Source organism: Heloderma suspectum, chromosome 5 (genome assembly GCF_057233095.1).
Source record: "Heloderma suspectum isolate Gila_16-S chromosome 5, 16-S_ref, whole genome shotgun sequence".
NCBI classification, from domain to species: Eukaryota; Metazoa; Chordata; class Lepidosauria; order Squamata; family Helodermatidae; genus Heloderma; species Heloderma suspectum.
In genome coordinates, this window is record NC_139462.1 from 232,059,833 (window position 1) to 232,082,599 (window position 22,767).

The following is a 22,767-nucleotide window of genomic DNA, read 5'->3' on the forward strand; positions in this document are numbered from 1 at the left end:
TGATTAGAACAGGAGGGATGACAAGAAAGTATCAGAACAGCCAGACCTGGGGTAGGCAACCTGGTGCCATCCAGATGTTTTGCATTATAATGCCCATCATCTACAATCAGCATGGCCAGTGGTCGAGGATTATTCGGTGTTGTAGTCTGAAGAAGTCTGAATAGCCTGAATCTGCAGGCCTCCAGGCAGGGATTGTCTTAAGAAATATATTTGTAAGCCACCTTGGAAGCCTTTTTTGGCTCAAAGGAGAGATAAAAATGCTATAAACAAACTCCCACCCTCTCCAGCCAGCAAGGCCAATGAGCTAGCTTTATTTGTCGTCATCCAAAATATCAGGAAGGCACCAGGTTAGGGAAGGCTGCCTTAACATTTCCACAACTTTTTCCAAGTAGGGAAAAGGTAACGCAGATGTCCCTTCTCAAGAACCACTTTCTACTTACTGTCTACAAGAATTGGTCCCACAGAGAACAGGGTGATGCTACAAATTTTACAGAAACACAGACTGTACCAAAGCAAGTGGGAATGGGACAGCATGCTGAGCTCAAGAATTATTGTGCACAGATTAGGTTTATACTAGCAATGTTTGAAGGATATTTACCTGAGGTGCACGTAGGTGAAGAGGCATGAGTCCAGAGGGCGTGTCAGCAAGCACATTGAAGTGTGGTGTGGGAGGAGGACCCATGGCCATGGGACGGCTTTCTGGATCCACCTGATAATTAATAAGCCCCCACTGTTCCAGAAAGGCATGCACCCTAGGTGGAGACATCACAAGAGAAATAGACAGACTAGAGTCATACCCCAAAAGCTTCCATTTGTACAGAAGGAACCTTTTCCCTCTAAGCCTAACTGTGGTTAATCATCTTCTCCTTGTGTGCTGCCACCTCCCATAAAATCCCCCCTGTAGTGCTGCAGTTGGGCTTAGGGGGAAAAGGTCCCATTCACATGAATGGGGCCTTTTTTCTAAGCTTAATTGCTGCAGGGGGAGGAGGGAGACACAGAAAAAAGGGGGTGGCAGAAAGAAAATGGCTGGCCCACTGCCAGCTCTGGCCACAGCCACTGCTGACTCCAGCCTGCCTACACCTAGTACCTGTCCATTCCACCCCAAGGTTCCCCCACCTCTGCAGTACAGAATGACCAAGCTGAATACCAGCACACTGGTGAGCCAGCCCTGCAACATCCTACAATCTGATAGCAGGAAACAAAAGACACTGCACAGATTTTCAATAGAAGCCATTAAACTGCACTCCAGCACCTAGTGAAATCAATTGTCAGTTTCAACTACTGGGATGCCAGACACCACACTATCTAGATTGAAAAGCTGAATCTGTACCTACAGAAATGCTTTTGGAAGAGACCTCTTGTGCTGGCTTCAGAATGATAGTTTGATTGTTGTTTTTTACTATCTACTCAAGCTGCTTCTATGGTTCTTCCAGAAGGAGAGAGAGCTAGCTCAAGACACTTTGGTGCCAAAGGACAAAATCCACATGGCTTTGCGTTAACTTACCCAAGGATGCAACCTGCTGGGACCATGCTCTTGCGCACCTCTTGTTTATTTCACTGGGGACTGTGCAGAAGAATTTCCCCCACAGGATGCACCCCCTTGTGCCCTTGGCAAGTCTGTCTCGCACTCCGCTGCCCTCCACGGCCCATGGAGTCTGATCCTTGAGGCTGGCAGAGCACCGTGTCAGGGCCACCTATCTGCTGAAGGCTGCCAGAAGTCCCTCTGTGCTTGCTTTTAGGCAAAAGACACTATTTTTGTGCCAGGCTTTAATTGGAATTTTACCCCTGCTATTTTGGTTTTATCCTACTCTGCTTTTTGTGGCTTTATGGCTATATTACGTTGTTGTTATGCTCTACTGATATTATTATATTGTTGCTTATCGTTAAAATGGTGTTTTAATCTTTGTGAGCTGCTTCAGCCAAAAGGTGGGACATAACCATTTTAAATCAATAAAAATAAAGCAATTTTATTCAATGAGGATTCAGTAGGAAGGCACTACGTAAAGCTGACATGGTAAAACGCAACTTCCTATTAGCCAATGTGCGCCTCCTGCTTGAGCTGGGCCACAGGACATTGCTGAACGGGAAGGGTCAGAAGAAACAGTGAGTACTGGGGAAGCCGTTTGCCAAGCACATCACTGCCATCAAGGACTCAGAACCGTGTCAGCCTTCCCCAACCTGGTGTCCTCCAGATGCACTGGACTGTAACTCCTATCATTCCCAGCCAGCATGGCCACGAGGAAGGCTGATGCGCATCATGGCTGGGGAGCGAGTGGGTTGATCGTACCAGATGGTCTCTACCTTTCCAACCAGCCCCCATTATTTCTGGGATAGACACTCTGCCTCTGACCTGGCCCCATCCCCATTGGCTATGGCAGCCAGGTGTGGTGTCTGAAAGGAGATGACAGGACCTGACTCAAGGAGTACCCTGTAGGAAAGGCAATAAGGGACAGAAGCAGGAATAGCCTCTTCCTTCCATTCGCCATATTGCCTTGGAGATGCTCTGCACATGAATGTTCTCCACGCTAGGTTGCTAGATCGAGGGCATGTAAGAAATGCATGCCCATATTTGTGCACCGAGCACATCCTCTTGATGTGGTCTACTTTCAAGCATCCCCTTTCCTCCATATTTTCTCCACCCCTTGTGCTGTCACACAACAGGATTTTTTTTTTTAAAGCAAAAAACAGGTGATATTAAAAAAACAACAACTTTTGCTGGATTTAAGACACTTTTCCATCCGTAGTCAAGGGCAGCAAGACATACCTCATTACTGCACAAACATCTCCAGTCAAGTTCCTTCTGCAGGCAGTGCTAGTCAAGTACTCTTGAGGGTTTAAGCGATAGGTATCGATCATGAAATTGCGGTAAGCTAGGTATCTGGAAAGAAATCCACAGACATGTTATGGATGTGCTCCCCCCACCCCCATGTGTCACTTGAGAAACGCATCCAAACCGACCAGGCTTTTTTAGTCCTCCATCCTTCAATGCAAACATACCTCCATCCCACTCAGTACTGACTCCTACTTTCCTTTGCCACACTGATCTGCCTCTAATTAAAGTGACAAACACACTGATTTTGCCTGCTCCAGTTCACTGGAGCATTTAATAGAAGCCAAGTCACACATTTCACGTAGAAAAGCAGAATTCTTTCACAGAAAGGAAATCAGCAGAACAATCAGTTTCCTTCCATCCAAATATAGAATATCAAACTGTGGGAGACCTGATAGGTCATCTGGCTCAAACCTTTGTCAAACACGTTCCTGTCAGCCCTTGTTTGCAATACTGCACAGAACCATACTCCAATCAGCCCCAGCTAGCATGGCCAGTGTGCAGGGGTGATGGGAGTTGTAGTCCAACATCTGGAGGATCACAGGTCCTCCACCCCTACTTTACCGCAGAGTGGGCAGACTTCAGGCTTACAGGATCTACTTTTTTTTTGCCACAACCCCAAGATCCAACAATCAGACCTAAATGAAGAATAGTGGCTTAGGGGCTGGGCACACACTTTGAAATTAATGAACAGGGTACCTCTGAGCAAATGGTCAACCTAGGATTCGTTTTTAGTACCAAAAATGAGCTCTCAGTTCTTTGACCCACAAACCCACACCTGGTTTCCCCGCAAGCATTCTTTATTTCAGCAGCCTAATTTGGGGAGGAGGAACCATTTTTCATTTGCTGCTATTGTTAAACAAGTGGAAGTCAGAAACCTTTACCAACCTACCGCAAATCAGTTAGCGGTGTACCAGTAGGTCCCAAACTGACCTTCTGCCTACCCCTGCATTAGAGTATATCAGATACTTAAGAGATTCTCTCATTTTATCTTCAGCCACTTGGTAAGGTCAGAGTAAAAAAAGAGAAGCTTGCCAAACACCATCTGGTGAAATTCATGGTTGAGCAGGGATCTTGAGTTGGGGTCTCCCATACACAGGCTCACCACTGCACCTCACTACGTCTTAAAGCAGGGACAGGGAACTTGTGGACCTCAGGATGTTTTTGGACTCCAGCTCCCATCAACCCCAGCCAGCATGGCCAATGGTCAGGGTTTATTATTTATTCATTGCATTTATATCCCGCCTTTTTTCTTCCAAGGATAATGCAAGTTGTAGCCCAAAAACATCTGGAAAGCACCAGGTTGCCTACTCCATACTAGAATGTTTCCTCTGAAAACTGTCATCACATGAGATCATCTACCAACAACCCTAGACTTCTTTTTTTTAAAAAAAAGGAAGACAAAAAACATTTATTTTGAAGGCAAAAAATACTAATTGTACAGAATGCTTCTTCAGTGCCCATTATTCAGCCTTGGTTGATCTAAATGTCAGAATTTTCAGGAAATGAGCGGGTAATTGATCAGACACTTGATAAACTGTGAAGGTACGTGATTTCTTTACTATTAATAGAGTGATGATATTATCCATTCAGTGGTGTCCGACTTTTGGCGATTCTATGGATCATCTCTCTCCACGTATCCTGATCTTGTACTATTTCTTTGAGCTGTTCCATGCTCTGGTTGGTATCAATTTTGATGGTATCTAGCCATCTTGTTCTTTGGCGGCCAGGTTTCCTTTTGCCGCTAACCAATCCGAGCATAACTGCTTTTTCTAGTGAGTTCCTCCTCATAACATGGCCAAAATAAGTCAGTACTTGCTTATTTGTTGTCTTAGCTGTCCAAGGAATGTGCAGGAATACTAATAGAGTACTTAGTTAATAAATAATTAATAGAGTACTTAGTAATAAAGACTGGGGTTGTGTAAAATTGATAATGCATGTTATGTCCTCTACCATGAAGACTGGTAAAGGAGATATTGACAGGAATCTTATGCATCTGCTGGGAGTTGTAGGACTTTTTTCTGTCTAAACATGCATAGAATTGTGCCCAATCTGCTTGTGGGCTTCCCAGAGGAATCTAGTTGGCCACTATACAAAACAGGATGCTGAACTACATACACCTCTGATTTGATTCAGCAGGGCTTTCCTTATGTTCTTAACCAAGCTAAGAATTTCAGGGCAGTCAGAAAAAGGAACACCTATTTCAGGACCGGTCTACAGAGGGGCAAAACAAACATATTTTCTGAATGTTTGAACACTTTTCTGAACACTCTCACCTAGGTTAAAACAAAACTAATTACCATTATGCTCAAATAGCTATGACTGACTTTAATTATTGACTAAAGGGAAAAGAGAAATTAAGCATTAAAATCTTTATGCACAGCTATGCTGTCATGTGTCAACTTCCTGGGTGTCCTTCCTTATCAATAGAGCACATGTCTCCAGGCATCTGAAAAAGCCGTTTTGGCTCAGTGGTGCAAAGAGACACCAAGGAGGGCCCCTCTGGTGCTGAAATGCGCTGGCCATTCCAAGGCCACTTCCTCTACACAGCAAACTTGAGAGGGTTTTATGCATGGAAGAGCAGCAGGGGAGGGCTGCCTAGGACTCAGCCTGCTTCTTTTTGCAGTCTTCCATGCATAGCAAAAAGAAAAAAAAGGAACAACAAAAAGATAAAGGGAGATCACTGCACACGCTGAGAAAAAGGAGAAGGACAAGGGGACAAAGAAGGCAGTGGAAACTTCCAGGAGCAAGAAAGAAAGAAAGAAAATTGCTTAGGCTCCTGACGTTGTCCATCAGCTATTTCCCTTGTGTAAGGCATAAAATACAAGAAAGGGTTGTCTCACTTAATGATGCATCTCCTAAACACTCCTTTTCCAACAGAAGAAACAAACTAATAGAAAGTATAGCCCAGGTGAACCTCTGACTCTTACCACCTCCCTCCGGGTCTCTAATGTCTCAAAAGACTCCTACCTAGTTACTACAGATGCTTAAGCATTCCTTTGGATGCAAGCCAGAGGCCTGGAAGCAAAATCTCCAGGCACAGTCTTCTACGGAGGCAGCTTTTTTTCCCATATTACCGGATTTAATACCCCAAGTCTACAGCCTCAGGCACAGTATCCTCTATCTGGAGTTCCAACCTACTCTGGAGGCTTAGGCCAGGCAAAAAGAATCCAAAGCCATTCAAGTATAATTTTGAGGGGAGGAAACCTGATACTGGAATTGAACTTTTATAGCATAGAAACATGAAGGATGCTAGGTGCCCAATAACAAAAGTTTGTAGCTCTGTTATGCAGGACAGAAGACTAGTCAGTTTACAAGCCTGATCAATAATCTAATGAATCACAAAAGGGAGGGAAGGGGCAGATCCCTTATCCAAAAGGAAAGAATCCTGATGGCTCCTCTGCTGCTATCCAAAACCTTTGATGTTTATTGGTCATTACTGGGGAAGGATTCTTAGAAAAACCTGACACCCCAAAATTGAGGACTGCTTGCAAAGTAATAGTTGTACTCACTTTATTTGTATACCACTTTTTTGTATACACAATGGTCAAAGCAAAAATTACAATCTATACTATCAAGTTCTGCACTCAAATTATTAAATGCTCTTATATGCATTTAAGATTTTGTGGAATGATCTAAAAACTGAAGCTTTCTCTTTGCTTGTAGACTAACAGGATGTCAGCATGGCACTTGCCAAGCTAATATTGTGGCTTCCAGTCACAGGAAACTTCATTTAGCAAAAACAACCAAGAGACATGTGGAACCTGAAAGAACCTGAAAATAGATTTATTCTGCCATATGCTTTCATGGGCACTGTCTACTCCATCAGGCACATCAGAGTAAGACTGATAACGCAGGGCTCCTGATCGCAGGGAGGATTCAATGCACATTCATCTGAACCTTCAGCTCAATGCAGGAGGGCTGGGGACGGAGCTGTCACATGTGGGGAAGCTGTGGGTGGGGCTGGTGTGTCCCCCCACACGTGTTCTTTGAACACCTGCATAGGACTTCAGTGTCCTTTCCTTTGGAGAGTGTTTAAAAAGATTCCTAAACTACATCCCTGCAGAATTATTTCCAGGGCAGCAAAACTTTCTTCAGTACTTTAATTTCATAAGCTAGTTTCGCCTTTTCCCCTCTCAGTTTGCTGTGCCAAACTAGTTTTTTTAAAAGAATTTACCAATCCTCCATAGACCTAAGCCTCTGACCACTTAACAGACTGGAATCAAGGCCATCCTTAGGTTGGTAAAACTTATCTGTTCTCTAGCAACAGAGAAGTATCCAAAGGACACCTTTGGGCTTTAAATGTTTTTTCAATAGCATTCCAAAAATAGCCCAAAAAAGTTTAGGTCAGACAGAAACCAGAATTTATTTCAAGAACTTGTGAATATATATTTTTCTCCCCCCTCCCCGCCTTTAAAAAAAAAAAACCTGTGTGAGGTAGATACCTGTATGACAATTACCGACACCTCTGAGAATGATGCAGTCAGAGTAGACAATACAGAGCTAAATGGATCAATGGTCTGGCTGAGGATAAGACAGCTTCATATTTATTTATATTTAAAACATTTAATATCCACTCTTCAGCCACGGCTCTAAGCCATTATTTATAAAACAAAAATACAAGTAAATCCAGCACTGACAAATTACAGCAGGTAGCTAAAAATCCAGCATAAAACAGATAAAAGCTAAAAGGTTCATGCTGGGTTCTTTAGTTGTTGGACAAGTGTATACCAAATCTGGCACGTCCTCCAAATCGGCAATGCTTGGCTGATAGCCCTAGACCAATCTAGGGTGGCATTAACAAGGAGAAGAGATATGCTGCAGTGTCTCAGTAACTTCTGAGGGCAGCTATGCTGCTGGCACAAGACATGGAGGCTTTAAGCTTGTTTGTGCCACTGCAAGCAATCCCTGGATAACAAATTAACAAGTTTAGCCAAGGCCCCAAGAGGACCACAAAATACTATTTGTTTTTGAGAACAAGGGAGCCTGTGGTTACAGCCAATGTCCACCAGGCAGAAGGCTCCTGAAGCTGTTTTTCCATCTCTCATTTGCCAAGGAAGGAGGTAGAATATTGGGCACCACAGAGGTTTCAGTTCAAGGCTTACCTCGGTTGCAACATTTATTTATTTATTTACAACATTTGTATACCACTCCACATCTAAACAGATGGAGCAGTGAACAACAAGACATAAAATGAACAAAAGATAAAAAGAAGAAGAATGAAACATATTGAAACTATTGTTTAAAAAACATAGCGCCAATAACACTGAGGCTGGTCAACCAAGGAAGGCTTCCTGGAAAAGAGCTGTTTTCAGGAGGTGCCAAAAACAACCCAGTGTTGGTGCCTGCCTGACCTCCAGAGGCAGGGAGTTCCATAGGAAGGGGGCCACCACAATGAAGGCTCTTCTCCAGGTGGGTCATAGATCCATGTGGAACCACCAGGAGCATCCCATGTGATGACCTCAGTGATTGGGCAGGTTGGTAAGGGAGAAGGCATTCTCTCAAGTATCCTGGTTCCAAGTTGTTCAGGGCTTTGTACAATAACACCAGCCTTGTATTTAATAATTTATCTACTTGCCATAGGTGACCAAGAATCTCATGCAGGCAAGTGAATATGCTGGCAGAGGAGAGATGGAACACTCTTTTCCTCCTTTGCCAGCCCACTAGGTAAAAGGCAACCTTTTTTTTACTGGTCTGTTAAGAGGCTAGTAGCCTGTGTTTCTATGCTAGCTGTGGAGGGGGGGCTTCCCCTCCTCTGTGCCTAACATGGAAATGCAAGCTATTAACCTCTTAGTAGGCTAGCAAAATTTTTTGCAAGCTAGCAACTTTTGTGAGCTTATTTACAAGGCTGCTTTGTTGCCCATTCCCACTCACCATACTCTGGCAATCAGGAGTATACCACTGGTTCATGCCCCCCCCCTCCTCTGACATTTCAATTTTTTAGCTTTGGAGGTAACTATGGTTACGTACGTATTGGCATTTCCACTAACCTTAGTGCCAGACCACAGTTTGCAACCACACTTAGTAGGAGGATTGAACATTCTTGTTTGGGCCAATTGTGCTTTGTGAAAATGCCATTGCAAATGTAATGCTAATCAGTTGCCTCACAGTGAGAGAATGCACGGTGCTCCAAAACAAGGTTAAGAGATTTGGCAGTGTTATATGTGCACCTAGCCATAATGACCTTGAGTGAACTGACTGCACTGAAATTGAATCTGTGTTAAGCAAAGAGAAGAGCACACCACATGGCTCCATTTTTCTGCTTTTACTTACATTTCTGGAGTCTTTGATTTGTTTTTCCCATTGAAGAATTCCGGAAGAGCACGGCGTTCAATTACATGAATGCTATTAGAAAGCAAACAGAATATGGTCAGACTGTAGAACAATTCTACTCTACCTCCCAAATGCACACTATGAGCTATGCAATCACTAATAACATGACACCCCCCTCCCTCCCTATCTCTCACTCACACATGCGCACACACACACAGATTAATTAAGCAATCCAGGCTCTGAAGAGAAAAACAATTTATATAAAAGCAACTTTAAAATAGTTATTTAACTTTAAAGCTTTAAGACTACTAAGGGACACAAGACTCTTGAGATTCTGCAAAAACAACAACCTTTTTGTATCTGTAGCTGCGAGCAATTAAATGTAGAAAAAGATGCAATATTGGTCACAACTATAAAATTGATTTACTATTCTAAAGCTATATACCAAAACATTGTAATTGTAGAATTGTGGGAGATATGGCATGCACAGAGAAGAGAACCACTTGCTTTACACATACATGATATGTAGGAGATAACAGAAATGTTAAAGCTAAGAAATAAATAAAACCAGTTTTTCTTTCCTGTGGGTGGGGGGATCATCTCAACATATACAGATTTTGATCTTTCAGCTCAGCTCCCAATTCCTTTAATAAACTGAGCACTTCTGTGATTTATATGCAATATGTCACAATGCAGAGTGTTCTGGATATAATCCCTTTACCATCAATTGAATTATGAAATGAATTTTCTATTTCAGAGAATAATCGAAATGCTACTTCATTTTTTTTAAGATCAGCTGAAAATAATTGAGTAATATGAGCTTTCTTCCTCAAATTAAATAGTCTCTGCGAGAAACTGCTGTTAATACAAGTGCACATTTTAAAGGTCTTCAAATGCAGTCTACTTTAAATGTCCTCAATTGCTCCTCTCCCACTAAAGTGATATATAGAAACATCTCTCCAGATTTAGGCAAATATCCAAAGGACCATGTGTCAGGAACCTTTTTGCCTGAGGGACCTTGACCACTACCTTTTGACACAGGGTCAGAAGAACACAGAAGTCCTGTTTGATCAGACCAAAGCCCCATCTAGACCAGCCTCCTGTTTCCCTCAGTGGCCAACCAGATGCCTCTGGGGAAGCCCACAAGCAGGATAGGAGGGCAATTGTCCTCTCCTGCTGCTGTTTCTTAGCAATGCATATGGAGAGGCATACTGATCCAGAAGGTTGCGTATAGACATCATGACCAGTAGCCATGGATAGCCTTGTCCACCATGAATTTGTCTAATCCTTTTAAAGCCAAATTCTGTCAATTAACTATGCACCACGTGAAGAAATACTTCCTTTTGTCTGATCTGAATCTCCTACCAACTAGCTTCATTGGATGACCCCAAAATGCCTCTTTTGGGATTTACCACATAATTGTTTCACTGGTTTTGTTGAAATTTTACAAGAAATAATAATTCAAAAATTATAATGGTTTCATTTGTTACTAGCATGATGAGTTTCCCGGGATATCCAATTTGCTAACAAGCGCTACTGGTGTTGTGCAAGCCTTTTTCTCTGCTAGTGCAACATCAATAGTGCTAGCAGACCGTTGGATCCTTCCTTGTATTTGGAAGGTCAAATCATAGCTTTGATTCTAAACTACAGATATCATAATCCATGGTTGGGCATGATGCCTGAACTGAGCATGGTTTTATTGATGCTACTGCTGTTTGTATTTATTTATTTGTGGTAGCTGGTTTTTATGAATGGAATTGTTTTATGACTTAAGTTGTTTCTACAGCACTTTGAAGACTTATTAGAGGAAAAGTCACCCAAAACTATTTTAAAGAAATTGTCCCTAGCATAAAAAGCTGTAAACTGAAACGAAAAGCAATTAAAAATGGCTACTAATTATATTAGCAGGGTGAGTAGCAAAGATACCTAAACATTCTACCCTTAGGAAGAAAAGGAATATTAAATCTGGCATGTTGTGTCTGACTGCTGAAGCATAGTATTTAACATTTAAAAGATGCACTGTTGAAGTGAGGGCAAGCAGGCAGACGTGGATGTAAAAATTCCTCCTCCTTTTTGGCAGCAAGATGACGCAAGTCTCAGAACAGCAATTATACTAGACCAATTTGCATTTGATTTGAAGGTAGCGTCTAGCCTAGTTACGAGTGTTTAAGCATGCTTTGGATACGAAAATACTTTCCCCAGACAGCTATCAGAGTAGCTGTGTCTGTATATGTCAGAGCAGCACACTTCGGGCCCAGAAGATTCTCAGACATAATTTTATTCCTCCCTCTAAAACTGTGTGAGGAAGACAAGGCCAACAGCACAGAAGAAGCAAAAATGCTGATCAAAATTTGGGGTGAGCATTCAGTGCACCATTCGATTTCCTAGAAAGGAATTAATATGGAGGAAAAAATTCTACTTGATATACCCCAATCCCACAGTGAGCAGTTTGCTATGGCAACTTCAATGGACAGAGAAGGTCTACCCTGACCCTTGTGTAGGAAAATAAATCAGTCTAACAAAATCCAATGTGGGAGGACTCAGGTTCTGGGGCCTGACACATAACACATATTAAGCACTGAGGTAGGTTCCTCTACTGTTACAGCTGGGAAAGTGACCTCACCACATGAGCTTGACTATCGAATATGCTGGATTAATCCTATTCTCTGGTCCTGCATTTCACAGAACCAGCTCCAAAGGGTAGATGAGTGATGGCTCATCTAGTCCAATCTGTAACCAAAAGCATAGCACCCTCCATATAAAAATCATGGAGTGGGGAACCATGGGCCTGCCAGAGCCTTCTGTTCCAGCCCACCCCTGAAATGTGGCAATGATGCTTCTGAAAAACTCCCATTAGAAGCAATGAGAAATTTTCCCTACAAGTAGTTGCCACAAGGGGTGGGGACCATCACTGCGACTGCAGCTTGGGAAGGAAAGGTGGATGCACTTCATGTGCTGCAATGTTGACAAAGTTCCCGCACAACTCCTACTGGAGCCACAGGGAGTCTTCTTTCACGCCTAACTGCTGTGCGAGAGGTGTGTGTGATTTTCGCTGAGATTGCAGTGCGAGGGGAGGATTAACCTTCAAAATCATGCTGTGATTTTGAAAACTGTCCCACCCACCTCGCACCAGCAAGCAGGCTTGAAAAACGTCTCCCAATGGTTCCAATGGGAGACATTTTCAAGCCTACCTGCTGTGAGAGGGGGAGGGGTGCGTGCATGTGTGTGTGTGTGTGTGTGTGGGGGGGGGACTGGTGGTGGCTACACCTACCTTTTGCTGCTCTCACCACCACCAATGACATTACTAAAGCATCCCTGTATGGTATCTACCCAACCCATTTGAACATCTGCAAGAACAGAAATTCTATCACTTCTCTAAGCAGTTTGTTCCACTAATGAACAGTCCCTCCAGTCTGGAAGCTGTTAACCTAGACCTGCCTTTATATGATTTAAACTAGTATATGGAAACTTTATAATACTTAAATCTGCAAGGGGAAAATAAATGCATACAAAAATGCATCAGGCTTCCTGTCAAACTAAAGAGCTGCAGTCCACAGCCATACACTGGTCTTGGTCCATCCTATCAAGACAGAAAGTAAGGTGGCCAGGCATTAAGTCTAGGTAAGTTTACTATTCTTGGGTTAGACCCAGGACAAATGACCTTTTTTCTAGAATTGTTTGTAACAAATGTTGTATACATGCCTATCCTGCGTATTCATTTTGTAGCTATCTCAACTGAAAAAACAGCCACGTAAAGTGTCAAAGGCTGCAAATACCAGAATTAAGCATTTGTTCCTGTGATGTACATCATGGAGGGGCCTCAGAGAATGATCTTAGCTGTGGGCAGGTTCATGTAGGAGCAGCAGTCACCCAGAGTAGCCCCTGGACCCATGACAATTTTGAGGTGGTTGAACCTGCTGAACCCCCTTCTTCCCTGCTCTAGAACTTACCAGTTATAGTCAAACCAGGATGCATAGCTGGGGATAATAATGTGATTAGTCTGTTCTGTGACATTGTCTTCTCCTGTATCTATTGAGCGGTTCTGGTCACCTTTGTTGGGATCTTCATCTTCCTGGAGGACGAAAGACATGAAGTTATTTTGGAAGTAAGCAATTGGCTGAAGACAGCACACATACAAAGGGAAAACCAGTTACCATGACCGTTGGCTAACATACAACCAATTTGTGTAACAAGACAGAACCAACTGTTGAAGCCATCTGTCCTTCAGGAAAGGTATAATGGGATTGAACAGAACACCCATAAAGGTCTCCTCCAAGGAGGAAGTATTTGTGTGCCAGGGAGACTAAATTATATGGTTAAGATAGCAATTGGCTGGAGCTCTTTTTGTGATAGTTCCAGAGGGATAAACCGGCTAAGATTAAACATTCACAAAGTATATCCATAACTTCATTGAGGCACAAGCAGAATAGGAAGTGAATCCAGAGCTTGCTTAAAAATCAGCAGCTGTGCATTCCTTACCGTTGATTCCACCTTTGATTCCTTGCTCTCAACTGCTTATGTGGCTGGTGCTGGCAATATAAGCTAAGGGTCTTTATATTGGAGCCTAATGATGAGTAATCAGGTGTTAAGTAGTTCTGTCTGAGTAAAGTGTCTTCCTTTTGCCAACAGGTGCTATGTCAGTGAAATAATCATGGGATACTACTTTGTTAAAAACCTTTATGTTTTCTTTTTGATTCCTATACCGAATAAATGCTTCTTGTTTATGTTAATATTTCTAGAATATTCTGTGTCCCTGTGATTGCCCAGTGCTTTGGTTATGCTACTGGTAAAAAGCAGTAGATACAGCTGTACAGTGGATGGGACTGGAAAGCCTGAAGGTTAAAGTCGAGTAACTGAGACAAAGATCCTTAAACCACATAATGTCATCTCAGACTTCCACTGGCTTGAGATAAATAAGGAATCCAGTGAATGATGAGTGACTCCAGGCTTTCCACCATGGTAAAAATGGTACACTCAACTCATTAGGAAATCTAGAATACAGCACAGCAAAGAATGTCTACAGTGGGGCAACAAGGTAAAGACACAAAACCACTAATTCCTTTCTTTCCCCATTTGAATGGCCCACGTAAAGTTCACACAGCAATTAAGCTTCCTGGGAGACATGTGTGTTGTTGCAAATGGTGGCAGCAGCAACAGGACCATCTCTTTTCTGGTAAACACCCACTTAGGACCTGGCAAGTCAACCTCCTGAGAATCTCTGTGAAGCCAGAGGGAGATCTTCAGCATCTCTACAGCTACAATGTTTTGTACAACTGAGGGAAAAGGAAGAGTCTGCTTTCAAAGGTGCCATTTAACTCCTGCCAGAGACTACCTAGCCACATAAACTTCAGTTAACCCAAGAACCCCCCCCCCACTCCAAATATGTAAATAAACATTCCTGTTGGGAATCATAAAATTAAATCACTGGAAGGCAGATTGTGAGTTCATTTCCTAACCACTCTTCTCTAAATGAAAAGCTGAGTGTTACCTTTCCTCCTGTAGCCACCGCCTCCTCATCCTGCTCATCTGCAAGACAAGAACAGAGAGAGGAATTCAACTCATCTACACCACTAACACTCCTTTACAACTATATAATCACAAGTGGACCTGCAAGAAAAAGTTGCTGTATGGAGTGCTCCCTGTTCCAGCTTCCTGCTATTCCTAGTTTTCATTTCCCCTGGTACCAGTTAGGCAGCATTCTGTAGCTAGTGAGCATGATCAGTCCTCGTTGGTATCTTGCATGTGGGGGTGGCTGGATGGTAGTGGGTTGTTCTAAATCTTTTTTGTACTTTTTGAACTTCTACAAACAAAAGCTCTCCCCCAAGCCTGGTGATACCTCCCTCTTGTGTGTGGGTGGTGCTGTTTTGGCTATATAAGCAATAAGACTCACAGCCTGAACACTAGAAAAACAGGGAATGCCTAAATGTCAACAGGGCAGTGTTTGGCGCAAAAATAGGAGAAGAAAAATGTGCCTACGCCATTGCTGCAGCATAACCAGAGGTCTTAACCAATGCTGACCCTGTCAACAGAGGAAAGATGAGGATAAGCGCTGCAGATGAGGACATCGTACACTGGTAATTATTGAAAGACTTCATATAAGATAGCTCGTATTTACTGGCTTAAACAACAGCCTTGACTGTTAGAAAAGGGACTGTGTCATGTAAGACTCAGGAGAGCTCAAGCAGAAGGCCAACTCACCACCGTCATGCCTGTTGCAGATTCAGCTGGGAGTGACCCCTTTCCTGCCTACAGTGGGCATTGTAGGGATTAGTGGCCCTGTGGGGAGCAGAGGAGAGATGCCCAGGTGAAATCTGAGGCTAAGCAAGTTTTGTCTTGTGAAGCTCTACATGGCCTGTTCTACCATCTTCTCAGTAATGCCTCTCCTGCTATGAGGCCATTTGCCCATTAACAGCAGTAGGAGAAGCAATCCCTCCAGAAGATAAAGCAAATTGGGTTTTAATGTAGGGCCTTTTTGAGTTGCCCCAGATTTGTTAATACTCTGCCTAGAAGCACATGCCTCAGCCATAATCTGCAGATATTTAGGAAACAATGTAAGGCCTTCTTGTAAACATCTTACCCGATTTGTTTTCATTAAAAAGATTTGGTTCTTAAATCCTTCAGAAAAGGGGATGGCAACTTATGGCCCTCCAAGATGTTTTGGCCTACAATTCCCAGCATCCCTCAACCATTGGCTATGCTGGCTAGGAATTGTTGGCCAAAACATCTGGAGAGCCACAAATTGCTCACTCCTGCTTTAGAAGTAAGTGAGTACCAAGTGCCAGTTTATTTTGTAAGGCTGTGATTTGTAACTGTCAGACAAGTTACATAGGTTCAGTTAGTGTTAGTAGTATTGTTTTAGGGAACTATGAGCTGCCCTACACATTCTTTCAGCCAGACAGGACGTAAAAAGACTCGCCATTGCATTTTGTCAGCTATTTTATCAAGGACTAGTCCCTCCCCCACCATTTTTAAATGCCTAACAGCAAAAGGCAGTTACCAAAAAAGTGGTAATGGATGTCAGTTGTTTGGCAGCCTTTGGGAGACTTCTTTCTTCTGCTTCCTCCTTTAGAATGAGCACCCTGAATGGAATAAGGTTCAGCCTCTACATAAAATTGCTATTACACACCCTTGGAAAAGACTGAGTTACAAGGCCAGGAAAATATAGTTGCCAGTCTTAAAGAAGAGGGAAGAATTGTTAATTAAAAACCACGCGGTCATACCTAGGTCTGCCACTGTCCCTCCTTTCACTGGAGTGTTTTCACTGTCTTTCTTTGGATTTACTGTAAAATTAAAGAAGATTGGAAATATGTTAAGCTGTGCATCCTCTACTATAACAGTGCATAGGGCTGTTACACTGTGCAATGCCTGCCTAATCACCGCCCGACTCACCCTATAGCCAGCCATATGACTATGAACTGCATGTTTTCATTGGGTTGGATCTAGATTAAGGCACGCACAACCAGACTAGGGGAAGTGGACTTCCCCGCCAGTCCCACAGCAGCCCCTCCAGCCCTTAGAAAATGCTACACAGAGGGTTGGGGGACCCTGCTCAATGGGATGAGCTGTGCTGTGGGGGGGAGAGAGAAGGGGGATTCCTGAAAATCAGGAAGAGGCACCTTCTGTGAGCAGAGCTCTCCCACTCACAGAAGGCAGATCTTGGATCATGCCCAGTACCTGGATTTGCATAAAATAAGCAGCATCAAAAAATAACAAACGTACTTTGCATTGAGTTGATTTATTCAATCTGCTAAAGAGCACAGAGAGGTTATCCCATTTATCCTTAATACTATGAGCTAGATTGGGCTGTGAGACAGTGACTGGCCCAGGATCATCCAGCAAGCTTCTTGTTGTGTATCCCCAGCCCCAGTCAACATACCCATTAGTCCAGACTGGTACTGAGCTAGGACAGACTACACATAAGCTGAGGCGAGGTGACAGAGGCCACCATCTGTGTGATCCAAGTCCAGCTTGTTTGCAAATCTAGAAATTTGGGGGGAGGCTGCCTTACTATTCCAGAACTCTATATCCTTAAGAAACCTTTAGGAACTTTATCACAGCCTTCTAGCCACACTTTCTTTAGGTGGCTACCTTGAAAAGCAACTTCTTTAATGGAAGGCTGAACCATTTTGACTGTCAAGGGCCATTTCCCAGGACCTCAGAGTAGAGGCTGCTAAACATCTTTGCCTCTGACTGCATGTTGCAACTTCTGGGACAGAACTGCGAGAACAGCAGCCTGTCACACTTGGACTACATAGGGGAAGCCTTTGCAGTGAGAGATCGCAGCTTTAACCGTGCACTTTTCTGTTTTGTGGCTTGAGACTGAAGTGCCACACAATGCAGAGAAAGCAGGTTGTACTGTAGACATGAGCAGCTGCTGTGCATTCATGCCGTGCTCCTCCTTTGCTAGCCCAATGAGCCATTTTTAAATTCCATGCTTATGACCAAAATGGGGGAGCCCACAAGGGCACAATATCGGTAGTAAACAGCAAAACATAATAGCAAAGAAAGAAGCAGGAGCCACTTCCTTGCTCCAGATCTGCAGGACAGCAAGGAGGAGACCATGGCCATCAGTGTGGAAGCAAGATTCCTGCATCTGTATGTGTGTTCATGATATGCTAAATTAACTGTTCACTTCACTGATCTCTCAACAGCAGTTCAGAAGAGGTCAACTGGAGCCATGCTCCCTGCAAGCCCAAGAGGGCACTGCTGTCAGCCCACGGCCCAAACTGATTTGCTTTCTCAGAAGACTTCTTTCTGAATTAACAGCACTGAGCTTTTATTCTTGCCTATTCTGGAAATTGTCCTTTTCCTAGGCAATAGGCAAGACACAGCTCACTGTGCCCACTGCTACACACATTCCTCACAGCTACTACTGCCTTGATTCCATTTTGGACTAAACATGATGATGGTAGATAACACTTGCTGCCTTCAGAAACCAAACATGCAGCTCCAAGACCAGCCAAGTATTATGGCAGTACTTGTTTTCAACATACACTGTGCTGAGGAAATACACTCCTCTCTCCAAGACCTAGTGTATAAAAAACCAAATGCAATCCCCCAATATGTTCAGAGGAAACACATTTGTGTTGGTAGCTGGGGAATCATCAGCTGGGAGAAAAGAAGATCTTGGAGAAGGGCTGTGTCACGGGCTCCTTGGAGGCCTCTGTCAGTCTAATCCAGTAGCCAAGTCCAAACACAGACAAAGGGATTCTTTTCGAAGCTTTATTCTTCTTTTACAACTTAACAATTTTACTGTTAGCAACTAGATATGAGCAGCAGAGTACCTATTCCCTAAGTTGGAACAGTTGGTCCCTGTTTGAAGGAGAATCACTGGCTGAACCTGAACTTACGGGCTAGGGAGAGTCCCTTCCCTTTTCCCTTGGATCCTCTGGGCGCAACCGTTGTTTGCACGCCAACCGGGCACTACGCCTCCTTTCTCCACCCTCCATTTGGCGCCGCTCCCTGTGTCGGCGTCACGCATCCAGCAAGTCTGCTTCCCGCGCTCTCTCACTCCCGGGACTGCTATCTATGCTAGGAATGCCGGTGGGAGGAATCCCTGTCAGCTGTTGGCCCTGGGAAGGATGAGTGCGCTCCTCTCCCAGGAGCAGCTGCTCTTCCTCAGAATCAGAACTACTCTGGGATTCTATGGGCTCAGTGTCCACCCTGACAGGCTGATCAGTTAACCATGAACCAATGATGGGTCTGAAAATGCAGACAATATGGCAATTTTAGAAAAGAAAGGGAAGCACTGGATAGCTGCCTTGCTTCAAGAGATTCAAGAATAGGAGAGCTGGATGCTGAGCCAGGCACTTTGCAGCAGGTCAAATTGAGCTGGGACTTGAAAATGTTGCTTTAAGACTCTTAAGATGAACATTTACATTCAAATAGGTAAAGGAAAGACTGCCTTTAATTTTCAAAATAATCTTTGAAATGGTTAGGGACTTGAATCATTCCTACTACCATGGGGGCACAGCATCTGAACACCAAGGAGTGAGAACAGCGCCATTATGGAGATTCCTCCGTGCAGAAAGCAAGACTGGATTAAGACCTGTGGAAGTGGTCGCTGACACCCAGTTATTCACTGAGTGGATTTAAACACAGTGAATTGATATTTGTAAAAGGACCAGCTCAGTTCCAGCAAGACTATCCAGAAACATCAACCAAACAGTATCAGACAAATGCAGGGCTTGAAAGCCAATTAAAGTCTTGGGGCAAGACATGGTACGGATGTTAGACACAGCTGAGTCATGCAGTTAATATTTGGAACACCGTACCATTTTTAGGCAGTACCACTTCTTCTATGTTAGGCACTGGGGTTGGATCCTCCATGTCCTTGGTAAGATCTTCTTGCTCATCGTCTTCCTTTTGCCCTCGCCTTTTCCCGTACAGACTTGCTTGTCTATGACAAATTAACCACAAATAACCATCTTTCCCAACAGTTATCTGTATCAGCTACATTCTGTGCTATCATAATATTGTGCCTCACCTATATATGGGCAAAGCCAATGTCCCCATTGGAACCCTCTGGGGCAGGGATATTGCCCTGGGCAGGCCAAGGCTATATGTGACCATCTGTTGTACGACCCTGCTATTGCTACAAAAAAGGCTGCTCAAATGTTTCACACTTGCTTCACAGAAAGTGTAAAAACTGTATGTAGATCATTCCATGTAATGATCACTTTCACTACAGGCACATACGGCATACACATGCATACATTTTTTACTGTTATATGTTACTAGTATTTATTACATTTCTTAGATGCCATTCTCAAAAAAAGGCTCAAGGTGACATGACAAAATTAAAACATACAAAATTTAAAACAGTTAAAGCCATTACCCACAAAATACAAAAATACAATAACTGCATAATACAGCTAGAACATCAGTGACAACCATAAATACAGTCAACTGATTCATTAAAACAGTCCATCATGTGACAGGGAATAGAGGAAAGTCTTAACCTAGCACTGAAAAGATGACAATGTCAGTGTCAGGTGGATCTTGATGGGGAGAGCATGCCATAAAGCAGGCCACCACCAAAAAGGTCCTCTCCCTTGTTGTCATCCTCTGAACCTCCTTTGGAGGAGGCACCAGGAGAAGGGCCTCAGATGTTGATCATAGGGCACAGGTAGATACGGGAAGAGTGCTCCATCGGGTATTGCAGCTCCAAGCCATATAAGGCTTCATGGATTAAAACTAGCAACTTAAAACTGACCTTGAGAACACATAGGCAGCCAGCGCAAGCAGGCTACAATCAGTATTATATGCTCAGACCTTCTGATCCCCGTTATCAATCCGGCTGCTGTGTTTTGCACAAGCAGCAGTTTCTGAACCATCTTCAAAGGGAGCCCCACATAGACCGTACTGCAGTAATCTAACCTGAAGGTTACCAGAACTACTGAAGCCAGTTTATCTCTGTCCAAATAGGGGCATAGCTGAATCACTAGCTGACATTGATAGAAGACACTCCATACCACTGAGGCCACCTGAGCCTCAAGGGACAGTAATGGATCCGGGAGAAACCCCAAGTTATGAATCTGCTCCTTCAAGAGGAGTGAAACCCCACCGAGAACAGTCTGAACACCATTCATCCAGTCAGAAAAACTACCCACTAACAGCATCTTGGTCTTGTCTAGACTGAGCTTCAGTTGATTACCCCTCATCCAGCCCATGGTTGCGGCCAGGCACCAATCTAGCACCTCCACAGCCTCACCTGGCAAAGAAAAGGAGAGACAGACCTGTGTGTCATCAGTGTACAAGATCAGATGACACAAAATTGGGCGGGATAGCTAATACTTTGGAAGACAGAAACAAAATTCAAAGTGATCTGGATAGACTGGAGCGCTGGCCAGAAAACAACAGAATGACATTTAACAGGGATAAATGCCAAGTTCTGCACCTAAGAAAAAGAAACCAAATGCACACTTACAAGATGGGGGATACGTGGCTCAACAACAGTGCAAGTGAGAAGGATCTTGGAATTGTTGTCGATCACAAGCTGAGTATGAGCCAACAATGTGATGTGGCTGTAAAAAAGGCAAATGCTCTTTTGGGCTGCATTAATAGAAGCATCGCTTCCAAATCCCGGGAAGTACTAGTTCCCCTCTACTCAGCACTGGTTAGGCCTCATCTGGAGTACTGTGTCTAGTTCTGGGCACCACACTTTAAGAAGGATGCAGACAAACTGGAGAGGGTTCAGAGGAGGGCAACAAAGATGATCAGGGGACTGGAAACAAAGCCCTATGAGGAGAGACTGAAAGAACTGGGCATGTTTAGCCTTGAGAAGAGAAGACTGAGGGGAGATAGGATAGCGCTCTTCAAGTCCTTGAAAGGTTGTCACAGAGAGGAAGGCCAGGATCTCTTCTCGGTCATCCCAGAGTGCAGGACACAGAATAATGGGCTCAAGTTACATGAAGCCAGATTCTGGCTGAACATCGGGAAAAACTTCCTGACTATTAGAGCAATACGACAATGGAACCAATTACCTAGGGAGGTGGTGGGCTCTCCCACACTGGAGGCATTCAAGATGAGGCTGAACAGCCATCTGTCAGGGATGCTCTGAATTGGATGCCTGCATTGAGCAGGGGGTTGGACCCGATGGCCTTGTGGGCCCCTTCCAACCCTACTATTCTATGATTCTATCAGATAGGGCTCTGTGACTGCATTCAACTGCAACAGAGAGGTCTGTGGTGGAAGAGGCAGAACCAGAGTGCGAGTCCCTCTCGACTTTCATGCATACAAAAATTGAACGCCTGAAGCGGGCTAAAGAACCCTCATAATCCTTTACTGCTACCTTTTAGCTATGCAAAGTATCACTGGACATGGTGCCCAAGTGTAATTCAATTAACTTTCCACAGGAAGAGTAAATTAACTTAGACTGAAACCTTGCACAGCAGCAAGAGGGCAGATCTAAGCGATTCAGTATTGGAGCATGGGGAGGCTGAGGTTCAATATCCGCAGTGACTTGCCTGATCATCCCAACACAAGAACGCAAGACAACTCAAGTTGAGTGCATTTCCCCACCCCACCATCAACACAAAAACATCACTTGTGCTCTGGACCCTGTTTGATAGAATAAATATCCAGCAGGGCCTGTAAAACTGAAAGGCTTGCTGGAGGCAGTGCTGTCAAGCAGGTTGTGGTGGGGGTGGATTAGTCCCTTAAATCTGGGGTCAAAAAAACCTGGAGAACATCCAAAATAACCCTATGGAATGAAGAGACAAAGTCTCAGGACGTTGAAAATATATAGTTTTATTCCTTCTTCAGGGGTCAAATTCTACAAAAAATGCCTGCAGAGATCTCTGAAAAGATATGTCTCCAAGATGAATCCTGCAACCTATCTTTTCAGAGATCTCTGCAGGCATTTTTTTTTTTTTTAGAAACATGGACTCCTGCAGAAGGCCCATATACAGTCAGGGCCAGAAATACTGGAACAAGGATAACTGTTTTGGCAGTTGGCCTCCGTATACCACCACACTGAAGTTGAAAGGAAACACACCCAGATGGGAGCGAAGTCAGGACTTTCAGCTGTAATTCCAGGGGTTTGACAAAAGTGGGGCACTACCCATTCAGGAAGTACAGCCAGTGGCATACACACACACCCATCGTTGGTGGCTCATAAGTAATGGAACAAACCAACATCATTTCAAACTTAAGGATCGCCT

The 22,767-nt window shown here is 43.7% G+C and overlaps 1 protein-coding gene across 3 annotated transcripts in view; it reads right to left on the bottom strand.

Moving 5' to 3' along the window:
- The window catches only part of SMARCC1 (SWI/SNF related BAF chromatin remodeling complex subunit C1), a 124,797-nt gene that overhangs the window by 50,303 nt on the left and 51,727 nt on the right, over positions 1-22,767 (bottom strand). For all 3 annotated transcript variants that reach the window (XM_084859605.1, XM_084859603.1, XM_084859606.1), the window contains exons 11-17: positions 19,378-19,502; positions 16,324-16,383; positions 14,592-14,629; positions 13,054-13,175; positions 9,104-9,175; positions 2,765-2,878; positions 599-752 (exon numbers count right to left, since the gene is read on the bottom strand). In XM_084859605.1, coding sequence (XP_084715731.1) covers positions 599-752; positions 2,765-2,878; positions 9,104-9,175; positions 13,054-13,175; positions 14,592-14,629; positions 16,324-16,383; positions 19,378-19,502 — 685 coding nt within the window. The remainder of the gene's footprint in view (positions 1-598; positions 753-2,764; positions 2,879-9,103; positions 9,176-13,053; positions 13,176-14,591; positions 14,630-16,323; positions 16,384-19,377; positions 19,503-22,767) is intronic.